The sequence below is a fragment of the Hippichthys cyanospilos genome, chromosome 8 (assembly GCF_059441005.1).
Source record: "Hippichthys cyanospilos isolate Australia breed blue-spotted pipefish chromosome 8, RoL_Hcya_1.0, whole genome shotgun sequence".
Taxonomy (NCBI): Eukaryota; Metazoa; Chordata; class Actinopteri; order Syngnathiformes; family Syngnathidae; genus Hippichthys; species Hippichthys cyanospilos.
Genome location: NC_142376.1, coordinates 653,585 through 676,342, shown reverse-complemented (window position 1 = coordinate 676,342; position 22,758 = coordinate 653,585). Strand labels below are relative to the sequence as shown.

General features: G+C 50.6%; 1 protein-coding gene across 2 annotated transcripts in view; it reads right to left on the bottom strand.

Annotated features, from left to right (window-relative positions):
• The window catches only part of nrg3a (neuregulin 3a), a 114,212-nt gene extending 92,911 nt beyond the window's left edge, over nucleotides 1-21,301 (bottom strand). For both annotated transcript variants that reach the window (XM_088421771.1, XM_088421772.1), the window contains exon 1: nucleotides 19,579-21,301. In XM_088421771.1, the coding sequence (XP_088277897.1) occupies nucleotides 19,579-20,299 (721 nt within the window). In that variant the 5' untranslated portion in view covers nucleotides 20,300-21,301. The remainder of the gene's footprint in view (nucleotides 1-19,578) is intronic.
• Nucleotides 21,302-22,758: the final 1,457 nt, after the last annotated feature.

Here is a 22,758-nt window from a genome sequence, read left to right as displayed (position 1 = left end):
AGGTAAATTGAATAATACACCAGAGGAGAATAATTATCTCACAATTACCCTCAACTATAATCATAATTCATCATAATGACAGGCAAATCATGAAGAAGAAAAATAATGACGGCTAAATTACCATATCATGAAATAATAATTAAAGTTGAATTACTTGCTAATATAGTGTTAATGAAACGTAGGTTGCAACTAGCGCTTGGGCCAAGAATTGATTTCATTTTGAACATTTTTGGGTCATTTTCACCCACTTCATTCGGGCGGTATCTTAGCCGAGGGATGGCACACTTTGGGTGAAATTTCAGCCCCCTCGTGTCTCCCGTCGACGCTCTCCCTTTTTTGTCCTACGTCGGTTCATCACTTTGACGAAAACTGTCCCGAAGGTCAGAAGAAAATCCAAAACACGGGAAAAGAGATGCTATCCGTGGGTGGTATCGCGGAGCCGGGCGGGGTTGCAGGCAAAACGCGGTCACGTGGCGAGCGAGCGCCATTCCGGTCCGGCCTCATGCCGCTCCGTTGAGAGCTAATTCCTGAATTATTGACGCTGTTGAAAGTTTGATGGGGGCCCATTAGCGACGCAACAGGAGAGGGGGGGAGGGGCAAGATGACCCACATTCGGGAAGATGCCCGCCTTCGATTTCTGGACCGGGCCTCCTCCTCCTCCTCCTCCCTCCTTTTCCTCCTCCTCTTCTTCACCTTTTCCTTCCGCCTCATTCGTTTTCCCCTCTCCTCTCAATCTGGCTCGTTCCTCCTCCCTCATTTTCTCCTCCTTCCCCTCATCGCTATCCTCCTCGTTCATCAGATTTTCCTCCTGTTCTTCATCCTTTCACTCTTCCTTCTTCCTCAATCTTTTGCTTGTCCTCATTCTCCACTCCTCATGCCCGTGCTCCTCTCCTCCATCCTTTCCTTTTTCTTCTCCTTCATTTTTCCTCCTGCTCTCCTCAAACCTGTCCACCTCCTCATTCCCCTCCTGTCGCCTTTTCCTTCTTCTTCATCCTATTGCTCTTTTCTTTTTCTTCTCCCTCAACCCTAAGCCTAACCCTCAATCTTCCGCTCGGCCCAGCCGGCGTTTGGGAGGCCCCGCGTCAGAGCGTCAGGCAAAGGCGGCACGCGCAAGCGCTTGGAGCGTCCAAATTCCCGTCAGCGCGGAAGTGTAGATGGTCTGGCGTTCTTTTGTGGGACAGGCGGTCAGCAGAAAGCTCCAGGTCAAAGTTCACGGCCTCCGCCATATAATCAATCGGCAAGCTGGCGGCTAAGCGGGCTTAAAGCACAACATTTGCGCAAGGCCGCATAGCAGCGGATGATTGCGCCACCGCTGTTGCTGCCTTATTGATTTTCAAGCGCAAGCGCATTTCCACGTTCCAGCTCGGAGCGTCTTCATCCTTCATTGAGATGCACCCCGTTGGCTTTTGGGAACGTACATTTTACTTGAGTTTGGGCAATTTTCCTTCCAAAGGTAATCCGTGTTTCTCCGGGGAAAAAAAAAAACATTTTTCCAAACTTAATGCTCGTATCGTTTCACGTCGAGTCTTGAAGGTGCGATTTCCATTTTTGGAAATGAAGGATTTTCTGCATTTGCCTTTTCGATTAAAAGTTGTCACTAGCTCGCGAGGCTCTCTCCGACCGTTTTTGACGGGATGGCGATTTACAAGCAAGGTCGACTTGTACTTGCGCTTTTGAGGGTTTGAAGGGCAAATTGTTGCCACATCTTGGACGTTCTTTTGCCTTTCCTGCTACGCAAGAATTCCATTTCAGTGGGCCAAGGCCATCCGTTCTCCTTTTGTCGTTCCCGTTGACCCAATCCCCTTTCCATTAAATTAGAGCGGACCGCCACGCAATTAGCTTATTTAGCAGCCTGGAATTTGACTTTATCAGTCACATTTCGTGAAGCAGATCTGCAGGAATAGCCGCTGAACACAGACGAGGATTAGAGCCAGCCAAGAGAAAAAGTTGGAAGGATTCTCCCGTTTTAAGTCCAACTAACTCCGGCGTTTACGCGCAAGGCGTTCACAAGTCGGCGTTACGCGCGTAGCTCCGACCGCACGGGCGGCGCATCGACCGCTCGCATTTCAAGTCGGCCCTTTGGCGAGCGCGCCGGCATTCTGTGAGGCGTTTGTGCTTTTATTATGGAGGCAGATCTAATTTAGCAAAAGTGGCACGAGCGGAGCACTGATTTCTTTTCGAGGCGCGCAGATGGAAACAAATGATCAGTCGTAAAAGCAGATGGACGATTAGAACGGCGTTTCGCCCGCCGCCAAGAGCGCCCGCGCCGGTCGGCCCATGACGGCGGGGGGCGGGGCGCGCGGGGAACTCGGTAGAGGCGCCGCTAAAAAAAAGCTCGCGGAAAAATTCGGGGGATTGTTCGAACGCTTGCGTAGAGGTCATCCCGTATTTGTTTCTGCAACACGTATATTGGTAGACCTGGCTATTTTCTGTTGGACTCTCTTGGTCAACGGTATGGGCTCCGTCGCAAAGAAGATAGCAGCGATCGCATGGACTGATAGCGCACTGGTTCCTCTACTTGCAAACAAAAATTCAGCTTAGGAAAAAATATCCTCTCCAGCGACGAGAGAAATTTCAAGACACAAGAGGCGAGCGATTTTCACGGTGCCACGGTTGAAATTGTCCAACTTTGCTCCCGTCTGTTTTTCTACGCATGTCGGCATTTCGGTGGAGTGGCCGCAATCCCGTCACGGGTGCGACCAATTAATGAGGATGGAACCTTTTCATCATCCGCCCTTCCCCAGAGGAAAGGCGAGTAAATCCACCACCGGCGACAAAGCGGGGACGCGAGAGGGGAAGGCGCGGCGCTAGCCTCCCGGCGGAACATTCGGATTCGGAAGCGGTTTGGAAGCTGGAGGAATTGTTACGCGGCACGTGTGGATGGGGGGGGGGGGTTGCGTGCCGAAGCACGCGCCGCGGCGGCAACGTCCGCGTTGAGCGTTGACCCGCTGCTAAAGTATTGATGAAGGCGCAAAGCCAAGACGGTTTGGACCGACGCGAATCGGCTTCACCGGGCGCCTTTCAAACAAAACGATGAGCTTCCTGTTTGCGGACCTACTGAATTTACGTCAAAGCGGTCAGACGGACCTTTCAAAAATTCCACGCTGCTCGTCAGATGACTTCCAAATCGGCGAAAAGCATTTCTGGAAGGAACTAATAACAAAATGGCATCGGCATACGATTGAGTAGGTTTTGGAGCAGTGTTAGGAGTGCTAACTCCTGACGTAATTTATTCTCAATTTCAGACGATAGAGTGCGTGGCTTCTATCTTCTATTTCTTCTCATTTCTTATACGATGTTTTGTAAAGTTATTGCTATAACCAGGGATGCACATATAAATGTACGTATTGGTGCTTCGTGTTCCAGTTGATTTGCTCTTAACTTGATAAAAGTCACAGGGCAAAAAGAAGGATTTTGCTGCTTAAACGGAATATTTATGCGGATATCAGTAAGAAAAGTTTTTGGGTTAACTTGCCCAAAGCGTCAGGCGCCGAGGCTGGCGCCGAGACAACGGCATCATTTGGGAAGCGCGGACGCTGAGCTACGTGCTCGCCCAGAGGCTTGAGAAGATTTGTGTGCTGCTTCCACGCCTCGGGATCAAACCGCTGGAGAAGATCAATTGTTCCGGGAGGACAAAGAGACTTTGCATTCGTCACAACAAACGCACACACACACACACACACACACGCACACTTGATGGCCAAGCTTAAACGTCGATGTCCAGCGTTGACCTTCGCCACGCTTGTGCTGCGTGATCTCGATTTGGTTTAATGAGCGACTGCGCTTGGACGACATCCTGTTTTTTTTTTTGTTTTTGTTTTTTTTGTGTGCACCGAAACCAAGAAAGACAGCGTGCCTAATAATCCGGTGCACCTTATACAGCGCATAAACCACCCGTTTTCATTTTGGGGGGATCGAATTAAAAACACTTAATCGCCATAAAAATATTTCACAAATAGTACTTTCCACAAATGATCTTTATTCCTCATTTCTGTTCGAAAAGTTTGACTGATTCCCTTTTTCCCTAGGGGAAGCGTAACGCAAGCCCAGCCACTGCTGTAGCTTCTATTCTATGCGCCTTATAATGCGGTGCGCCTTATATATGAAATCGGTTTTAAAATAGGCCATTCGTTGAAGGAGCGCCTTTGTTGGAATAATTGCAAAAACAGTGATTACACATTTGTTACAGACAATAGAACTGCTCGCAATGAAGACGTGCTTTGCTGTGAGAATGAATGCACTGCTTGCAGTCAAACAGTTTTGTTGTTGTTCGGTCTCAAATTTGGCCGTGGGGAGGCCAGCTCGAAGCGGCCCGCTCGGGCTCAACCGCACGCGGATGCCACTTCACTTGTGATTTCCAAAAGATCTTGCTGGCAAAATACTTTGCCGCACATGATGTTTGACCACACGTACTCACATTGGAGGGTAAAGTCTTGGCTCCTTTACCCGTTTTCCTTACCCGGATGCCTTTTCTCCGTTTTTGTGGATCATTTCTTCCAGGTGTCTAACGGGTGCTCCTCATCTTCAAAAGATTCCCGACCCGCCTAACTACTTAACCCATTTTATAGTTGTAATATGCGCAGAGTGACATGGAAATCAGCCTTTTGGAAGCGGAGTGGCGGCGGGTAAAAAGAGAGGGCGGCTGACAGATGCGCTTCTCGCGGGTGGGCTCGGCCGCGTTGCTAAGCCTCTTACGTCCCGCGCGCATGACGCGGAGGGCACGCGGCGACACGCTGCGCCAGCGCCCCAAAGTAGCCCCGCGCTAAATTTTCGCACTCGCGAGCCAGCGGCATCCATCCTCTTGTCATCAAGGACGGATTAACACGTCGCCGGGCCGCTTCCTTACGTACGGCGACATAATAATAATGGTGGCTTTGGATGTGTATTACTCAATGAACTCACCGCACGCTAATGCCAGCTCTCGCTAATATTTTGCGCCAGCTATCTGATGGCCGAACGCTCGCCTTCTAGAGCTTTATGCCGCATATTGACAAGCTATATTGTTAGCACGCGGTGCAGTTTAGCAATAATCATTTATAAATATGTAATAGCACTATTTTAGTTGCAAGCGTCATTCTGTTGGCTACATGCTAGCTACGCGTAAACACGTTATTTATTAGGTAACAGCTTCAAAGTAGCGGCGAGCAAAAGGCTAATCATGCGCTTTGTCTGAGTAATGAGATGCTAGCCGCATGCTATTTTGCAGATACTCATAAGGTAATTGCAAGGAATGTGCAAGTAAGAGGCAACGCACAATATAACCGCATTAGGCTAGTTACGTTAAGTGTACTTCAGATTTCCCACGTCAATGAACGCTGCTCCAAGCAGTTGTTTTTCTTTCAGTACGTTATGTTTGAAGATTAATACAGTCATTCCCCAATCATAGGACGCACCCTTAATTTTAGGGTCAAATTCTGGGGTCTTCTATGTTACTTCTGATCAAGTGTCCTGCCCGACACGTCGCATGGCAGCGAGGAAGACGAGATGTCTTCCCATCCTCCTCAGAGGATGGGCGTCAGATTTTTGGGCTTCCGGCGCCGACTGGGGTTCGGGGCCATCGGCCCGCCCGAGAAGACGAGAGCGGCGCAGAGCCCCGGGCCCGAACAGCCATCCGTTACTCTCCGCACCCATCCATCACTCTTTCCGCCCCCGCGCGTTCCAGGAGGATGGAGGCGGGATGCTAAGTCACAGCCTGACAGTTTGCTCTCCCACGGCAACAGGTGCGGGAGGAGGTGGACCGCCATTACGGGACGCGCGCTCGGCGAAGGCTCGCCGGGGGTCGCTTCGCGATAGTTATCTATGAGCCGCCCGCGAGCTGAATTGGGCTCACCTAAACAAGGGCCTCCTTATCGACCAGCGCAATATGCTAGCCGTGGGTCAGCCGCACGATTGTTACCCGCTATCTAGTTCCGCGGCATCCGCCGGGCTACGTATTGACAAGACGTGCGAGGAATGGGCTAATTAAGTACCCGGGGCATTTCCACATCATTTGATTGATAACGGCCAGGAGCCGGGCAACGCTAATCGAGACTCGAGCGGGACGACTATTCCTGTTATCGCCGAGTCTTTGGGATTTCAAAATGTCAGCGCTTAATTCGGATTCTCGATCCGTGCCTTGGAAGAAGCGCGGACGAAGGAAGACCGCGGACGTGCGGCGGGTAGCCCCTGCCGCCGGCAAATCGGCGACAAGCTTGCGCTACAGCTAGCCGTGGCTCGGTTGGCCCCGCCTTACAAAGTACGTCTAAAAAGTGTAACTGCAACAAAAAGTGAGTCAGCGCACAAATGCACGCACGGTACCCAGCTAATATTTACCATATTTTTCGGACTATGGGCGACTTTTTTCTTGAGATTTGAGCCCTTATCTGTCTGTCTTTCTATCTGACTATAATCCAATATTTAAGTGGCACCCACAAGTTACTAGATCAAAAACAGATTAAAGAGTGGCAGTCTTAATCGGAAAAAAATTACATGATCAAACACTTACCGTGTTTTTCATACCACTATTTTATAGTTTTTGTTGTTGTTTTTTTTATTTGCTAGCCACCAGGAGACAATCCGCCGGTAAAGCAAACGTGTGTCTTTGCGTCAGAGGCGTCGAATCACACGGCTTTGTTGTTGTCAACAAAGAGGCAATTAGGCGGGGCTTGACCAAAGTGCATTTTGCAACGTTCTGTGCAAAAACTCCGACGCATACATCAAATCATTTTGAGCCTTGTGACATGATATCACTTGTTTCGCTTTCAAATCCGTGTTCTTCAAAATTAGACGTGTGAAAAATTGGCCCGTTCTGAGTTATGCGGTTATAGTCGACCGCCGTGGAAAACGAGGAAAAAAACCAACACAACTTGTACTGGGAGAAATACAGTAAACACGAACAACAAATAGCGCAACTGTTATTTGCGGTGTATTCTGTCTTGTTTTTGAGTTCTCGTTATTTGTTATTCAGAGCGTAACCCATCTGTTCGCTGCGCACTTGTTATTCGTACTAGCCATCTGTCAGCTCCATTATCCGCAAGCTCTCTCGTATACTAACCGCGTGTCCGATTTAAGCAAAAGTCGGAAACGTTTTAAAGCGGTCAAGAGAGGGAATAAAAGGCGTCGGCGAAGACACCTGATGATCGCCGGCGAGCGCGGAGAAAGCGGAAAGCCGAATTAGCCGGCGCCGGCCCGTCGGATCCGTCATCTTTGCTCCGGAGCGGCTTTGCCGACTACAAGCCGCCGTAATGAAATCATCCTTCCTTCCGGCGTGTTGACAATTCACTGGAAGTAGGTCGCGTGTGGGCCGCTCGGGCGAGTCGCCGCGCGGACACATGTTGGAAGGGCCTCCTTTGTTTTTTCGCTTCATTAACGACAACGGGGCGGCATGGGCGCCATTTTATACGGCCGCGGGTGACGCGGACGCTTCGGAGGTGCGGCGCCGCGCCGCGCCGCTGAACTGTGCCGCTGAACTGTGCCGCTGAACTGCGCCGCTGAACTGCGCCGCTTGCGGTCCCCGGGGGGAGGGGAAAAAATCAAATTTGAAAAAAGACCCCGACCGGCACAGCGGCACGGTCACGATGACAACAGAGAGCTCATCCGTAATCCTCGCTCAGATTAAATTAGAGTAGCTTTCTATCCCGGCGACGTCACCGAGGATTTAGCGCTCGGGGTTAGCGGGGTTCAAGCTTTGAGATAGGACGAGGGGTTATGGGACGCCGTTACCTTTGTGGGCGACGCTTAGGCTTGGAAATAGGGCCTTCTGCTTAGCCTAGGCCAGGGGCGGATAACCTTCGACATACCGCTTTGACCCGGTTTCCACGGGTAAGACAACGTCGGGAGCGGCGAACCCCTTATTGCGTCGGAAATAAACCGTACCTTCGAAAATGAAGATATTTTCATCCGACGCCGTTCGAGGAACATTGGTAAGCCGCGTTTTGGAGCGCAGATTTTTATATCGGCCCTATTCTTACAATAAAACTATTGAATCTGGAATAACTGTCTTCATTTTCATACGAGAACACTTTGAATCTTGACGGAGTCGTTTTTGTGGCGGCAACCACCTTGTCACCGCAAGGTCTTCTCATCACCGCGTTGCACGTCAAGTTTTGAAGCACCCGTGTGCATTTTCTCTCTTTTTTCGTAACGCCTTTTAAAGATTCGCCGCATAAATACGCGACTATTCTGATATAATAAAGTTTTCATCCTTGCCGAGGACATTTGTCAGCGGGGCTGCAAATGACAAACATCACGCTACACGCGCGTTACAAGCACGTTGGCCTCGGGTCACGGTTCCACCGGCACCCCATGCTGTAAACACCCGGTGGCCTTTGAACCGGTTCAGACGCGCGGAAACTTGTTTGTCGGCTTGTTGGCATGTGCTCATTAACTATTCAACATGTGACATTCATGCACTATTTAACCGGGCTTTGTATTGGCAACACCGCGCTTCAGTGAGCCGCTTGCGTTTTGATTCATAGTTCCGCGTGATTGTTATTGGTTACGGTTTGTGTTTTTTCCTAACCGGCGGCAGAAAATGACTCCGCACGCCACTAAAATGGTGGTATGGAAATCGGCGAGTCCTAACATGCCATATTAGGATACAGCGGTACTTCTACTTACCCAATCAATTGGTTTCGGGGTTCATTTCGTAACGTGAATCTTTCCAAAGTGTTAGGTTACATAAGTGTTTTTATGGCCCGATTTTGGGCCGAGAGGCAACACTGTCAGGTTTTAGAAATGTTTGATTACTTTTACCGTCACTCACCCACACCAGGAAGGCACTAAAACAAATTCTATTGGATTCACTGTACAGTTAGTATTATTTTTGCATAAAAGGATTTTTTCAAGCAGTGCCTGAGCACATCTGAGTGAGTCTGCCCTTATTTAGAATTAAAGATGAAACTATTTCGAATGTGGAGGTACCGTCACATACTGTAACAACGCTAGTTAGCGGCGTGCTACTGGCGTGCAAGCTGGATGCGAGCTAGGCACCATCATACTCCGCTTTCTTTCATCAGCCACACGCCAAGCGGTTAGCATCAGAGCCCGATTGGCCGACCGAGGCTAACGCGCTAACCCGCATAGCCGCGGGAGCGGATGCGGGCCACGCCCTCCGGCACATGGCGGCGCCGGTTCCTCTTGGCCATCCGTCACCTCGCCGCCAAATCAAGTCGGACGGAGCGTAATGTAAATGTAAATGAAGTGAGTGGGCGCAGAGGACTGAGAATTGTTGGGGGGCGGGGGGCGCGCAGATGGATGAGAGTCTGCTTTGCCTTCATCTTTCTTGCCCGGTGGTTACATTTCCTCATCCCTCCTCCTCAGCATCATTCCCGCTCCTTCCATCATATCAGGCTCCCACGCCATCCAATTCCAGCCTGCGCATCAAGGGGTCGCATGGTCCGGAAAGAGGACGCCTGTCGTGCCAATTGGCTCGCCGTCGGAGCTCCGTGTAAATGTAGCGAGGGGATATGTGGAAATGCGCTCACTGAAGCCTCGCCATCAGCCATTTTGATGAACAGACGCGGCGCGAGGCATGAAAATTCAGCCATCTAGCAACATAGCATTTGCTGGGAAGCTCTAGCGGGACGAGCCGTGGGACCTTTGGCTCTTCTTTTAACTGGCGGGACATTGATGGATTGACTCAAATGTTCTATAAAATAAACCTAACCCTAACCCTAACCCAAAGTGTGCCGTTTGCGACCCTCTGTCCATTTCTAAGCGGCTTTCTCCTAATAAGTTTGTTTTATACGCAGTATAATATCGTATTTGTGCGAGGACAGCTTGTATTTTTGGTATTCCGAATGTCCCACAATTTTCCACCCTAAAACGTTCCATTTACTTACATTGGGAGATTTGACTTTTCACGTCTAAAATCTTCCCGTCTCACATTCACAATATTTATCTCATTCATTTCACTTTAGGGATCATTCCTAACATTCTAATCATTCACACATTCCAACATTTTCCCACAGTTCCTCATTTTCCACCCAAAAAGTACCATTCGCTTACATTGGGAAATGTGACATTTCCCATTGAAAGTCTTCCCATTTTCACACTCACAACTTCTAGCTTTATTTCACCCTAGGGAAAATTGCCAACATTCCACATCCTTCGCTCTCATTCCAATCCATAAGATGGCTCTACATTCAGCCCCCACACGTTATTCCTTCACTTTATTTTCATAATTCCGCTCACTTCTTTGACGCGTTTCAACTCAATTCCAATTAATCCCATTCGTGCCATTCCGATTTCAACACGTTCCAAATATTCATGCGAGGGGAGCTCGTATTCTTGGTAGTTCCAAAGTTTCCCACAATTGCCCGTAACCCACCCCAAAAAGTGCCATTGACCTACATTGGGAGGTTTGACATTTAACACGGAAAGCGTTCCGATTTCACATTCAAGACATTTAGCTCCATTCATTCTGCCTTAGGGCTCATTTCCGACGTTCTACATCATTCCACATCAGTCGATCTCATTCCAATACATACGTTCCTAAAATTCCAAAAAGTACCATTGACGTACATTGGGAGGTTTGACATGTAACACGGAAAGCGTTCCGATTTCACATTCACGACATTTAGCTCCATTCATTCTGCCTTAGGGCTGATTTCCGACGTTCGACATCATTCCACATCGGTCGATCTCATTCCAATTCATTCATTCCTACGCCTTCACGCAGTTTCTTCCGGAATTGCATTCATCTAGTTTGAAAATAGATTTCTAAATATTTGGCCTTCCTGACAGGCAAAACTAACAAGCGGCCGCTTTATGGTGACTTTTCCAAAATAAAGCGTCTTTGTTGCTGTACTAGCGTCGCCGGCGAGTGGGAAAAAGGAGCCGCCTCCCACAGAGAAGCTGGCAACCATCTTTGAAGCTAAAAATAGCGCGGAGCAGAGCGTGCCGCCGCCGCCGCCATCACAAGCGAGCCAGCTCACACGGCGGACAAAAACGCTCCCGCTGGGATTCGTGGACGGCGGAGGCGCCGCGCCCGCACCGCGACTGGAGGGGGGGGGCCGGCGGGCCCGGCCGACGCCTCGGTTCATTAACGACGCCCCGGGCTCGCTTCTCCATGATCAATTCTCCCGCAAACACTTTTTTTTCCTTTTTTTTAATGAGCTGTGACCACCTTAGCTCGCGGCAAACATTTATTTCTTTCAAATGATCTTAAAAATTCCTCTGCCAACTCCAATCAGACTTTTGACTCTCATTTATGTTTTTCGACAGGGATCGATTTTAATCTGACTCGCAGGAATGAGCAGAAACAATTTACAAATTTGAGGCGACGGTATTTATGAACGCTAACATCAATGACACTTTGTGAAATGCAGTGACAAACGCCATTTTTGTCCCATTTTGATGCCAAACCTGCGGCCCGCGGGCCGAATCCCACTCGCGAGGAGGTTTAACCCGGCCCGCGAGATGATTTTGTGAGGCATAGAAAAAATGAATAGGGAGCAAGCCATTAGTCCGCTGTCCATAATCAATAGACAAAGCAATCTTACTTTTTTTACAAGCAACGGCCAAACGAGCAGCGCGATTTCCAAGCGGAAGCCGATGCTCGCTTGCTGATCGCTTCAGTGACACGAAGTAGAAGATGCTAGCGTTCATCTGAGCATCTAACCCTAACCCTACTAACCCTAACCCTAAAGCATGCGAGTTGCACAAGCCCTTAAAGCTCCCTCAATCAGTCGTTTTTAAGTTGGTTTCAGTGAACACAATCCACACAAAAACGTCACTCAACCGGGAAATATTAAGGCTGCGTGACTATGGCGCAAACGAAAGGGACGTTGGCTCCTTCCAAAGGAAGACGGTGTCAGCATCTGCGTCTTGGGCTCATGACTTTGTTTACCGCGGCCTAACCGAGGGAACGGTGAATCGACCCGGCCAAAGCTCGGGGTCCGAGTGACCTCCATTGCGCGCTGGGTTGGCGAAAGCAACCGCCTGAGCTCCCTGCGCTCCTGCGCTACGTCCACAACAGAAATCTTACGCCTGGCACGGAGCGCGCGTGCTAACGGAGGCTTAGCTTCTTGCGCTTAGTTAGTTAGTTAGTATGCGTGGCAGGGATGAGCCACGCTAAAGGGGCCTTGGCTGCAGCGACCGACCGACCGACCGACCGACCGAGTGAGTATGCGTTGCAGGGATGAGACATGCTTGGATTGGTGCTGCATTTAGTTGTAAGTTAGTATGCACGGCATGAATGAAACATGCTAATGGTAGCTTAGCTTGTGACTGCGTTAGTCAGTCAGTTAGGTACGATGGAGACAAGCAGAAAACACGCCAACGGCATTGAACCACTTCAATACAACGTTGAGATGACGCTGTGAAGTTAGCGTCCGGTCTCTAGCTTTTGTCCTTTCAGTTGAGGGCTTAAAACGGGCAGATGGCGATCCGGCAGGCGCGGCGTCTTCACGCCAACGACGCCGGCGTCTGGCGCTCTCTGCGCTTACACGGCATTGTGGGAGAATTTGTCAGAGGACCGCCTTGAATAATTCAGCCTCTTCTCTGGATATTGACCATGTTTCTTTTCCTCCCGGTTAATATTTAATTTCTGCGCTCCTCCCCCGCCCCGACAGAGTTTCCGGGGCCCTGAATCAAAGTGAAATACGGCCCGGTCCCATGCGTGAGCTTGGCGGACGTACCGCGTTCATTGACTAATAAAGCATTGGTTAGAGATCTTCAATAACACTTTCAAGTGGATAACAGTACGGGTAACTGCTCTTAACCCGTGTGAAATACAATATATCAAGAAAGTTTTTTAATTCCCGAATTAATGTTATTTTTCTTTCTGTAAATTCAACCTCAGCAATACTTTGTTTCACTTGTGGTGTATGTGACAGATGAAATTTAGATAAATGTTCATGAAACTGTCTCCTAAAGTTGTAGAGCAGGCAGTTATAAATGAGAACCAAAAATTGACGTTTGTGAGTAACGTAAAGCATGATAGTGCCATCCGGTGGACATTATAGTTAATTGCATTTTTATCCCCTGTATTAAACATGACGGTGTACAGTATTATGGCTTAGGGTTAAACTCCTTGTGTTTCACTTGCAGTGTAACTGTAGAACCACAGACATGCTGTTAACTTTAAGTGTGAATAATAAAACAGAAAAAATAAGTACCATGAGTAGCATGGCGTGACATCTTCATTTTTATATTCAACTCAAATCCTAAGGATCAGATCCACGGACGCAAAGGAGAGATTGATGCAAAGACGTGGAGTGGCGTCTCGCGAGGTTACGGTCGCGTGGACGACAGTCGTACTCATACGCATTGTTAAACACGCATGCGTCTTTTTGACGGCCACCTTAATCCATAGGAACAGCCTGCTGAAAGAAGAGCAAAAAAAAAAAAAAGGCAACATGCCATTTTGGCTATTATCATGTCCTACTGAGCCTTTTCCCGCATTAAAATTGAATTGGGGTTGTGGTGCGCATGCCGAGGCGCCGGCTGTGCAGAGCGAGACCACAACACGTGTGCGGGGACGCCAATAACAAAGTCGTCCGCTGGCTTCCAATGCCGCGCATGCAAAAATCATCTTTTATGCATGAGGTTGATGAATAAAGCAGCAGGATTTAAACGCGCGTATGTGCACTTCAAACAACAAACACTTACAAGCTTTGACCTGGAACGTGCCAGGCGGTTCGAATCACTGCCTGGTTCTGGTCCACAGCGCCGCGCAATGCCACCTCCAGAAAACAAACAAACAAAAGAAAACAAAAAACTCACTTTAAATGGTCAACTACAAGACCCGCAATGCATTGCAAAAACTGCGTGACGGGAGTCCGGCTAAGCCACCCAATGAAGACGAAATGAACACCGTACAAGATTTAGGCTGCCAAACAGCATGTATAAAGCATGAACAAAAACTGAAAATGTGCTTTTGATGGGGAAATAACAGTATGTTATCTAAAACTACATTACAACAGTGCTTGATTGCTTGAATAAGGGGAACGCTGTCATCTATCCATTCATTAAAAACAAAAAAAAGGACTTTACATGAGGAAAATCCTTGTGCACGGCACTAAAAGAGTTAAATACTTTCATAAAATGTTTTTTATTCATCTCCTTTGTTTCCTTTCTTTTATTGCGTTTTAACACTCTCATCATTAGCCTTATTCTTTCCGCGCTCTTATCGCTCAGATTTCGACACCGCTTCTATTTTTGCTGCTCCGTGGGCCGTCGAGCCATTCCGCAACAAAGGAAAGCTTTTTTTCAATAGCGTTGGGTTGAAAGGCCTCGTCCACATCCTTCATCTGAATCAAGTCCGATTGTCTGAATCCAACTGAGGTGCGGGAGGGAAAGCAAGCCGGAACGACGGACTCAAGACTCCGCCTCCGCTTCAAATCACATCGCCTTTACTTGCAGTCAATTCCGGCACCGGAGACGGACCGTCGCGCGCGCCGACAATGAGGACGCCCGATCAAAGCTTTAGATTGCGTCCGTCCTGTCCGTTGGTTCGTCCGTGCATCTGTCCATCCGCGCGTCCGTCTGGACACCCGGGCGCGTGTCCGCGCAAGCGTCCAGTCCGTCCCTCAGTCTGCGCCTGCGTCCATACGCGCCGACGTCCCTGATTCTGTGCTTCCAATCCGTCCGTGCGTGCGTGTGTCCGTCCATCCACGTCTGTCCATCCCTATCTGTCCGTCCGTCTGCGCACGTGTCTGCAAGTCCTTGTGCGAGTCCACCTGGCCGTCTGTCTGTCCAGGTGCGTCTGTCTGTGCGTGCGGCCGGTCAACGTAAGCGTCCCTGCCGGCGACCGGTCCGGGCAGGCGCGTGTCCATGTCTGCGTCCGAGCTCCCGCCCGTCCGTGCATGCGTTACTTCGTCTGTCAACGTGTCCGTGAGCGCTCGCGAGAGTCCATCCGGACGCGTGTCCGTACGTCTGTCCGTGCGCGCGAGCGGTCCGTCCGTCCGTGGGCCCGCGCTCGCTATCCGTGCGTGCCTCCATCCATCCATGCGGGCGACTGTCCGTCTACACGTCCGTCTGTCCGTGCACGCCCGCGCTTCCATTAGTCCATCTGTCCGCGCGTGCGGGCGGGCGTTCGTCCCAGCGCGAGTCCATCTGGAAGTCCGCGCGCATGCGCGTGGGTCCGTCCGTCGGCGGTGACGGGGCGAGCCGCAGATGGGCGCTCACGGGGCACTTAATGAGAGCGGGAAGGCAAGCCAATGCCGCCATTGAGCAGCGCCGCATACATCCCCCCTTTAATGGGCATTAATGTGAAAATGATGGCCTTGGCGAATCAAAGCGGCGTGTGGGTGGTAGCGCCAGCGGACGAGGAGCCAGCCGGCCGGCCGGCGAATCGGCAGCCTTTTAAAAAGCCAACTTTTCTGCGTCGCCGCGACGACGAGGCGTGACATTTTCCCAAGGATATCTATCAAGCCGCCCTAATGCTTTTCACGCGCGCTCACCGAAAGTGCCACTCTTTTTTTTTTCTAATGATTAATTAATAAATGAAAGGATGTTGATGAATGGCTCCCATTTCTCCTCCCGCTAATAAAAATGATAGCATTTGTTCCCGTCTTTCTAATTATCTGGCGGTGGGCGGAAAGTCTTCGGCGGCGGAATCTCGGGAATTTTTCATTATCGGCCCCACAAAAGAAGAAACGCGGGCGCGCCGTTACAACGCGCGACAGCACTTTTAAATTACACTTTTTGTTCCACACTTTTTCCAATTAGAGGCCGGTGCGCGGCCTGCCACTGTCAGCTAATTGGTAATTAGGAACAACTTGTAACGCGCACCTCGGAAGCCTTATCAAGGGATATTATATGCGCTGAAAAATACTTCACGTACCTACGGGAAAAAAAAGAAGAAGCTTCGTGGGGAATGACAAATACAAGGAATCGACAAATGTATCAAATTTTAGGGATGTTCAAGAGCATTGGCGAGACGAGTAGTACCGATACCCCAAATTCCTGGATACGCAAATGACCAATGGAGTAGGCATGGGCCCGTAACCGTAATGGCAATATCTCACCGTTTTGAAAGTGGCGGTTAGTCAAAGTGTCCGAATCTGTCAAAACCGCTAAGTTAGGTGGCGTCCGGCGAGTGGTACTCATTCAAATGGGCGAACGCGCAAAGAGTAGGTCGCGTTCTTGCTCCGTACTGACTGTGACGCACTTGGGCCTGACATCGTCCTCGTCTCAAAGACAGGACAAAAAAAAAAAAAGACTTTGGGTTTAAATTGGACCGTTTTATCGAGCGGATTGGAGGCGGTGCGCCACGGGGGTATGCAAATGAAGGCCACGGTGAGAAACAACTCTTCACCCGGTCTACCGGTGCACGGAGAGACTTAATAATGTCCGCTGTGTGTCCAATCGGGAAGCGGCGTCAACTTGTAATGATCCAATAAAGGTCAGCGTGTGTGGCCGGATTATGGATCCTGTTTTGTAGCGCGTGTTTTTCCTTTCCCCGGCGAGGGGACCGCCCGGCCGGCGTTACCCGGCGCCGGGGAGGCGTCCTCAACAAGCAGCCTTGAAAGCGGGAGACATTTATCACCGAGCAGGAATTGTTTGTGGCGTCGGCGCGTCATCGATCGCTGCAGCGATGCCGATCGATAGCGAGTGTACATAACAAGATTTGAGACGGAGAAGAAACAGGACAAAGAGGAGGAGGCGACGCGGGCGCAAAAATCTCTAGTCATTAACTAAAACGCTACGAGACGCTCCTTCGTCTCCGCCCCCCCCACCCACTTATTTTTTGGTTCTCAGTTTGATGTGCTCAACACGCTTTCCTGCCAGGTTTGGCAAAAGCAAAATCTCATTTTCATGATTTCAAGATTTCACAACGTCGTACGATAACAATCTTGGAAGAGTTTTACGGTAACGCAGTGGAAATCACAACGTTTTAGTAACAGCATTGCAAATCCCTGGTAAAAAATAAAATACTTGTGCGGCGCCTCCACTTGATCTTTCCTCTATCATAGATATCTGCTCGCTGTTTCACCAGTTGCCTGTCGGCGTTTTAGGGGTATCACGTTGTAGTGGGACTCCACCTGGCAAAGTATAGAAGAGTCATATGCTCCATTCACGTCATATCGCGCAACTTCCGGAAAAAAAACGTGTTGGTATCATCTTATTTAGGTTATCCCGTATTTGTCTTATACAATAGGTATATAGGTCGATTTGCGTGGATGAATGCAGCTGCCCCTTTAGGGCAGCGATGGCTTTTGTACCCGGGGCCGACCCAAATGAATAAAGGAGGAGCGGAAAGGATCTTTAACCAGACAGGGAAGGTCGGGTTCCTGTCTGCTCTCCTCGCGAAAAAAAACAACCTACTTTTCTTCCTTCCTGTTTGTTGTTTATTAAATATTTAGGTTGCCCGACCTTACCAAAAAGAAAAATATGCTTTTACTCGCAAATTTTCTAAATTTGCATTGACGCTGGGATCGAAAGTTGAAACGATCCACGCCAATCGAGTCATACCCATTTACGGCAGAGCAGAGACGGGGGGCACGCTTATTCGCCCGGGCACTCAGAGGACAAAAAGGTAACCGAAGCCGAGCGGCTTCCTGTCGCCCCCCCCGATACACTCGCACACACGCGGCCAAGCCCACGTCGCTCACGCCGCCGAGTTGGTGCTACTCTCCATCTTCGGCCGGCCTCAGCGTTAACGAGCGGAAAAGTTCGTTTATTTAAGAGACGATCAGCAACACGGACGCCAGCAACAAAATGAATCAATGCAATAAATGGCATCCAAAACAGCGAGCTTTCTTTTAGGGATTGTGTGGCACCGTCGTATGAGACGTTGGGCCTAATTTTAGAAAGGTTTGTTCACTTAAGGCTTGAGGGTTTCTTATCGGCTTTACGACAGCACAAGTACAAGGCGACGGAATTTCACTCACAGGCTCCAACAGTACGGGAAACATACAAAAGTAGGGGTCAAAACTATAGAATTAATCCCAACTTTTGTAAAACATATTTTCTTGCGTTCATATCTGTAAATTATATATTTGTTGCGGGTTAGGTGTGTTTTAAATTTCCCACATTGTGAGCGGGCAGTGAACGCAGTGCCAGTGTCATGTTAAATGCGCTCGAAGTGACGCGGTTCGAGTTCAACTGACCATAAACATACAAAAGTTGAGCAGCATCCGTGTTTCACCAAGTTTATGATTGTGTGAATATGCTAAAAGACCACAATTAAAACGCCAGTCAAATAGAATACCTTTCCGTGTTCTTTAACTGCACCCCCTTAATTAGATTAGCTGGAGACGTCATAAACTCTTTATTTTAGTGATATTCCTGTATGTGAACAAAGATGGACTCGCACGTGGGTTCAGTCTGCCCACTTCTCTTATTGAAAATAATGCCGTAACAACCTCAGCTGCTGTTAGCTGCAACAGGCTCTGAATGCTAACAGCCAACCGCGTGGCTGACATCCATCTACCTCGAATAAAACAAAAATTCGATGTTGTAAGTTACCGTTTAGGAGGTTTGTTAGCGTGGCGGTTAGCACATCCGCCTCACTGTTCAGGCACCTGAGTTCAAATCCAACTTGCTCGGCGCTCCTGACATCGTCACGCTCCGGTACAAGCGCGCGTAACATCCATACAGACTCGGAAGCGCTCGCGCCAGTCGAGGCGGCCTCGCGGCGTTCATCGATGCTATCGACGGCGGCCGGCCGAGTCCCCGCCTTTGGGGATACCGCGCCTTCTAAGCGAAAAGACCCAAAAGTGTAATCTGGTCATCCATCAGATCAACCCCAAGCCGGAAGAGAGTCAACTCCGTGAATGGAAACAACGGCCTCGGCGTCACGAGATCAATGATGCCGATCCTCGCCTTAGAACGGTCACCGCTTGGACTAAACTCGAAGCGTGCAGCGTTGGGATACCATATCATAAAAGCATTCAACCCGTGTCAGACGGTCCTAAGACGGCAGTCGGGAGCCTTCGTGCAAATCATAGTCAGCGTTTTGAAACCTGTAAATGTCGTCGGCTGTCAACTTCAAACGTAAGCCTCTTGTATCGCTCACTTATTTCACTTTTGTCAGGCACCAGCCAAACCCAGCAAGGCAATTTGGAGGTGTCATTCCCATGTAGTGTCGCTTTTCACCATTTTTTTCCGTCCCAAAGACTTTTCAAAATTGCAATACTTTGTCGCAGGCATTGAATAGTACATTCACACTGATGCAAAATGCAGCCCCTCTGATACAGCTCAATTATTGCCAAGGTAGTGGACAGGCCCAGGAAGGCGCCTGTTAAAATTCAAGCAAATCACAAGCAATTTTTCAAGATGAGCGGCCTGCTGCACATCATCACAAATGATGTGTCGAATTTTATTTCGGAAGGTTGCGGCATGACACGGCATCGAGATCCGGACGGTTGGCACCCAGGACTCTTCATTAAGATGGACGAAGCTATAGGTAGTGACTTTCCAAAACAATTCCCGAGTTATCGTTCGAGGGCTCTGCAGTTCCGTTCTAAGCCGTTTCATTGGAAGCCGAAGGAGCCCTAACAAATGATACTGGCGCCCACAGATGAGGCTGGCAAGAAGTGCAAAATCAGCGGGATCTTGATTCATGAACTAGACTAGGCCAAGACGCCCCACAGGGAGCTTGGTAAGAACCAGCGTGTGGGGAGTTGTTGCGTAACTAGCTTGACTTACGTGTTTTGTGGTGTCCATGTCTGTGGGCGGCGGCGGTGGTGGTGGTGCCCCCCGCGGTGGTATGTTCCGAAGTCCACATCTGCGTGGAGTCGTGCAGCACGGTAGGATTCGACGGAGTGGAACTGGACGTTCTCAGGGTCGTCCGAGGGGGCAAGGTAAAACCCACCGGAACGCGGCCGTTCCGATTTCCGTGATTCCGCGGGGTAGCCAGACTACCCGAGGCGCCGCCTGCCCCCGGGTTAGCCGTGGTGCTGTCGGTGGATCGAGTTCTACCTCTTCCGACCGTTACTGTTTTGTGCGTGCGGTCGGCCGCAGGAGCGGTAGTAGGGACGGCGGCGGCGGTCGTGGTAGTAGTAGTCTCGGGCCCTTTGGGTATCCCGCTAGGCTTGGAGAGGAAGATGGGGTCCTGTCCGATCCGGTTGGCGTCCACGAGGTCCGTCGGTACGTAATCCCGCACGGTCCCGACCACAATCCACTTGAGGAGCATCAGGCTCAAACCCAAACCGATGAAGCCGATGAGGAGGGGAACCGCGCAGAGCCAGGTCTGCTGGCGAGGCCACAGGGCGCACCCCAAAGGGCCTCGGTCTCGCGCCGGGCCCTCGCCGCGGGCCCCGGAGGAGCCCGGAGTCCCGGACGGCTCCGGTTCCTCCAGGATCACCGAGCCCGTCCCGGTGGCCCTGGAACACTCGCTCATCCTTCCCGGCCCTTCTTTATGGCTCATTGGGGGTTAATCCTGCGCTCGGCACGTGCCGCAAACATTTTGTACCGTACGGCGGGGATGACAAAATACGCTGATAATCCACGCACGAAGAAGGCCAACGGGACAAGAGGAACATGCATGCGGAGTTGGTTTGCGCACACGATAGGACAATTAGTCCGCCTGGGAGTCCCGACCGACTCTCAACTTGGAGAGGATGGGAAGAAAGCGGAGAAGACGACGACGACGCGGGAGAAGACGGCAGGGTGGGAAGGTTCCGTATCCGTGCATGGGAGCGCGGCGCTGCAGCACAAAATATTCCAAACCCAATTCCTACTTAGCATGCACGCGTACGCCTCGCCATGTCCTAGTGTGTGTGCCTGTGTGTGTGTGTGCGTGCGTGCGTGCGTGCGTGGAGGAAAATAGGAAATTCCCAGATGTAGGATGATCCAGCAGCTTTTGCCCCGTCAGGGTCCCGCCGCACCACAATTCTGTCTCCCTCGTGACTTGGACTGTCCCAGAAATCTTCCTTCTGAAGCTATTCTATTTTTTTGGGTTGCGACCCTTGTGGCAATCGATTCCGGCGTTTGTCCCGACGCACAAAAGAAACAATTCAGAGTGCAGAAGCGGCGGTGGGAGGAGGAAGAGGAGGAGGAGGAAGAGAGGGCCAGCGGGATGGAGGGGGGTCGGGGTGGGGTGGGGTGGGGGGGTGTTGTCACGCAGAGCTATCACAGGGCGGATTAATCCGCTAGAGCAACGCATGATCCCGCTTCCTTTGCGCAGCCGGCTTTGGATCGCATTTCCCTCCCGGATGACGAGCGATCCGCCGGGAACATTCCGGCACGCGACAAATTCCAAAGCGAACGGAGAGAAATCCAATCCGGAGATTCCTGTACGCGTCCGCCCTCTGTCTCTGGTCACCACCCCGCCGAGGGCCGGCGGCCGCATCCAAAAGCAGGTCCGACAGCCGAGATGCTGGCGAGCGCGCACGCAGCTGCCGCTCGGAGAGGCCGAGGACGAGTGAGAAGCGGGCGGGAGGACCGAGGCTGGGAGGGAGGGAGGGAGGGAGGATGCGGGGAATGGTCGAGCGAGCGAGCGAGCGAGGGAGCCGGGCTGCACCTGCTGGTCGGAGCTTGGAAATGTGCCCGCCTCCGTCAGAAAACGGGGAAAAAAAGCCGCCACCCAAACGCAAGGTGAATTAAAATAATAAACAATGGAGCGTGGCGATGGATTGAGATAATTGAGAGGGAGGGACAGGGGAGGAAGGGAGTAGGGGCGCCTTTTAGCGTTTCGCACGGGAAGCTCTTTGAAACCTGCAAACGTGACGCCGTTAAAAAATACCCTTGATAACGCAGACTCATTTCACTTCTGACAGTATACCTGGATGAACTCTAATTAGACTCGGAGGTATCATTCAGGTACGCGTCCGTGGAGCAACGGTTAGCACGTCTGCCTCACAGGTGAGGCACCCGAGTTCCAATCCAGCAGGCTCCGGCCTTCCTGTGTGGAGTTTGCGTGTTCTCCCGGAGCCCGCGTGGTGGGTTCTCGATGGCCAGTCCTCGAGGGCTGCTATCTGCATGTTTTTGAAACACCCCTGATTCAAAGGATCCTTCTCATGTTCCTGCAGAGCTTGCTAATCGGTTGATTCAGGTGTGTCGGGCAAAGAAATGCGTGCAAAATACAGGCCCTTGAGGACGAGGGTCCGACACCTAAGTTCTAGGCGGATCGGGGGCTCTCGAGGACCGGACTTGGGCACCCTGATCAACGTGTTTTCCGTGTAACCCTGAGTCAAGTGACCATGGTTGTTTTCTAGACTTGCCGGATAGGGCCTCAAGGACCGGGCTTGGGCACCAGGGCTTGGGCACCCCTGCTCCAAATTGTCCTTGGTGTGCTGGGCTGCGTGGATAATCCTTCATCTGTGCGCCCCGCAATTGGCTGGCAACAAGATTAGGGTGTCCCCCGCCCGGTGCCCGAAGCCAGCTGGGGTAGGCACCAGCAAGCCTGCGACCCTTGCGAGGATACGCGGCTATAGATGATGGACGGATGGAAGCGATTCAGTGTAAAAGTCCAATCCGAGTGCGCCGCAGGGCCATTTTGCGCATTTCCGAAGAAAGTCGGTCGGAAACCCGCGACTGTGACTCGTTAACTGTGATTTTACAAGAATACCCCGGTCACAATGAGTCATTTCGCATTTGACAGGCGCTAGACTCTCCCAGGGTGGCACCCAAGCACTTTCATTAAGATCTGTGGTGTCCTTTAAGATTGAAAGTAATAGCTACGCGCTAACAGTGACTCATTACTCGGCCCTTGTGCTCACGTTTAGTAAGACGCTGACAGATCGTAACTAGGCTATTTTAACACGGTGCCCAGAAAGTGCCTTTAAACTCTCGGCTCACATTTCAGAATAAACCTGAGCGGCTCGCAATCATTTCAAAGTCAGTTTTTGTTCACCGTTGACCTCGTTTGAGGAGCAATTTTGGAAT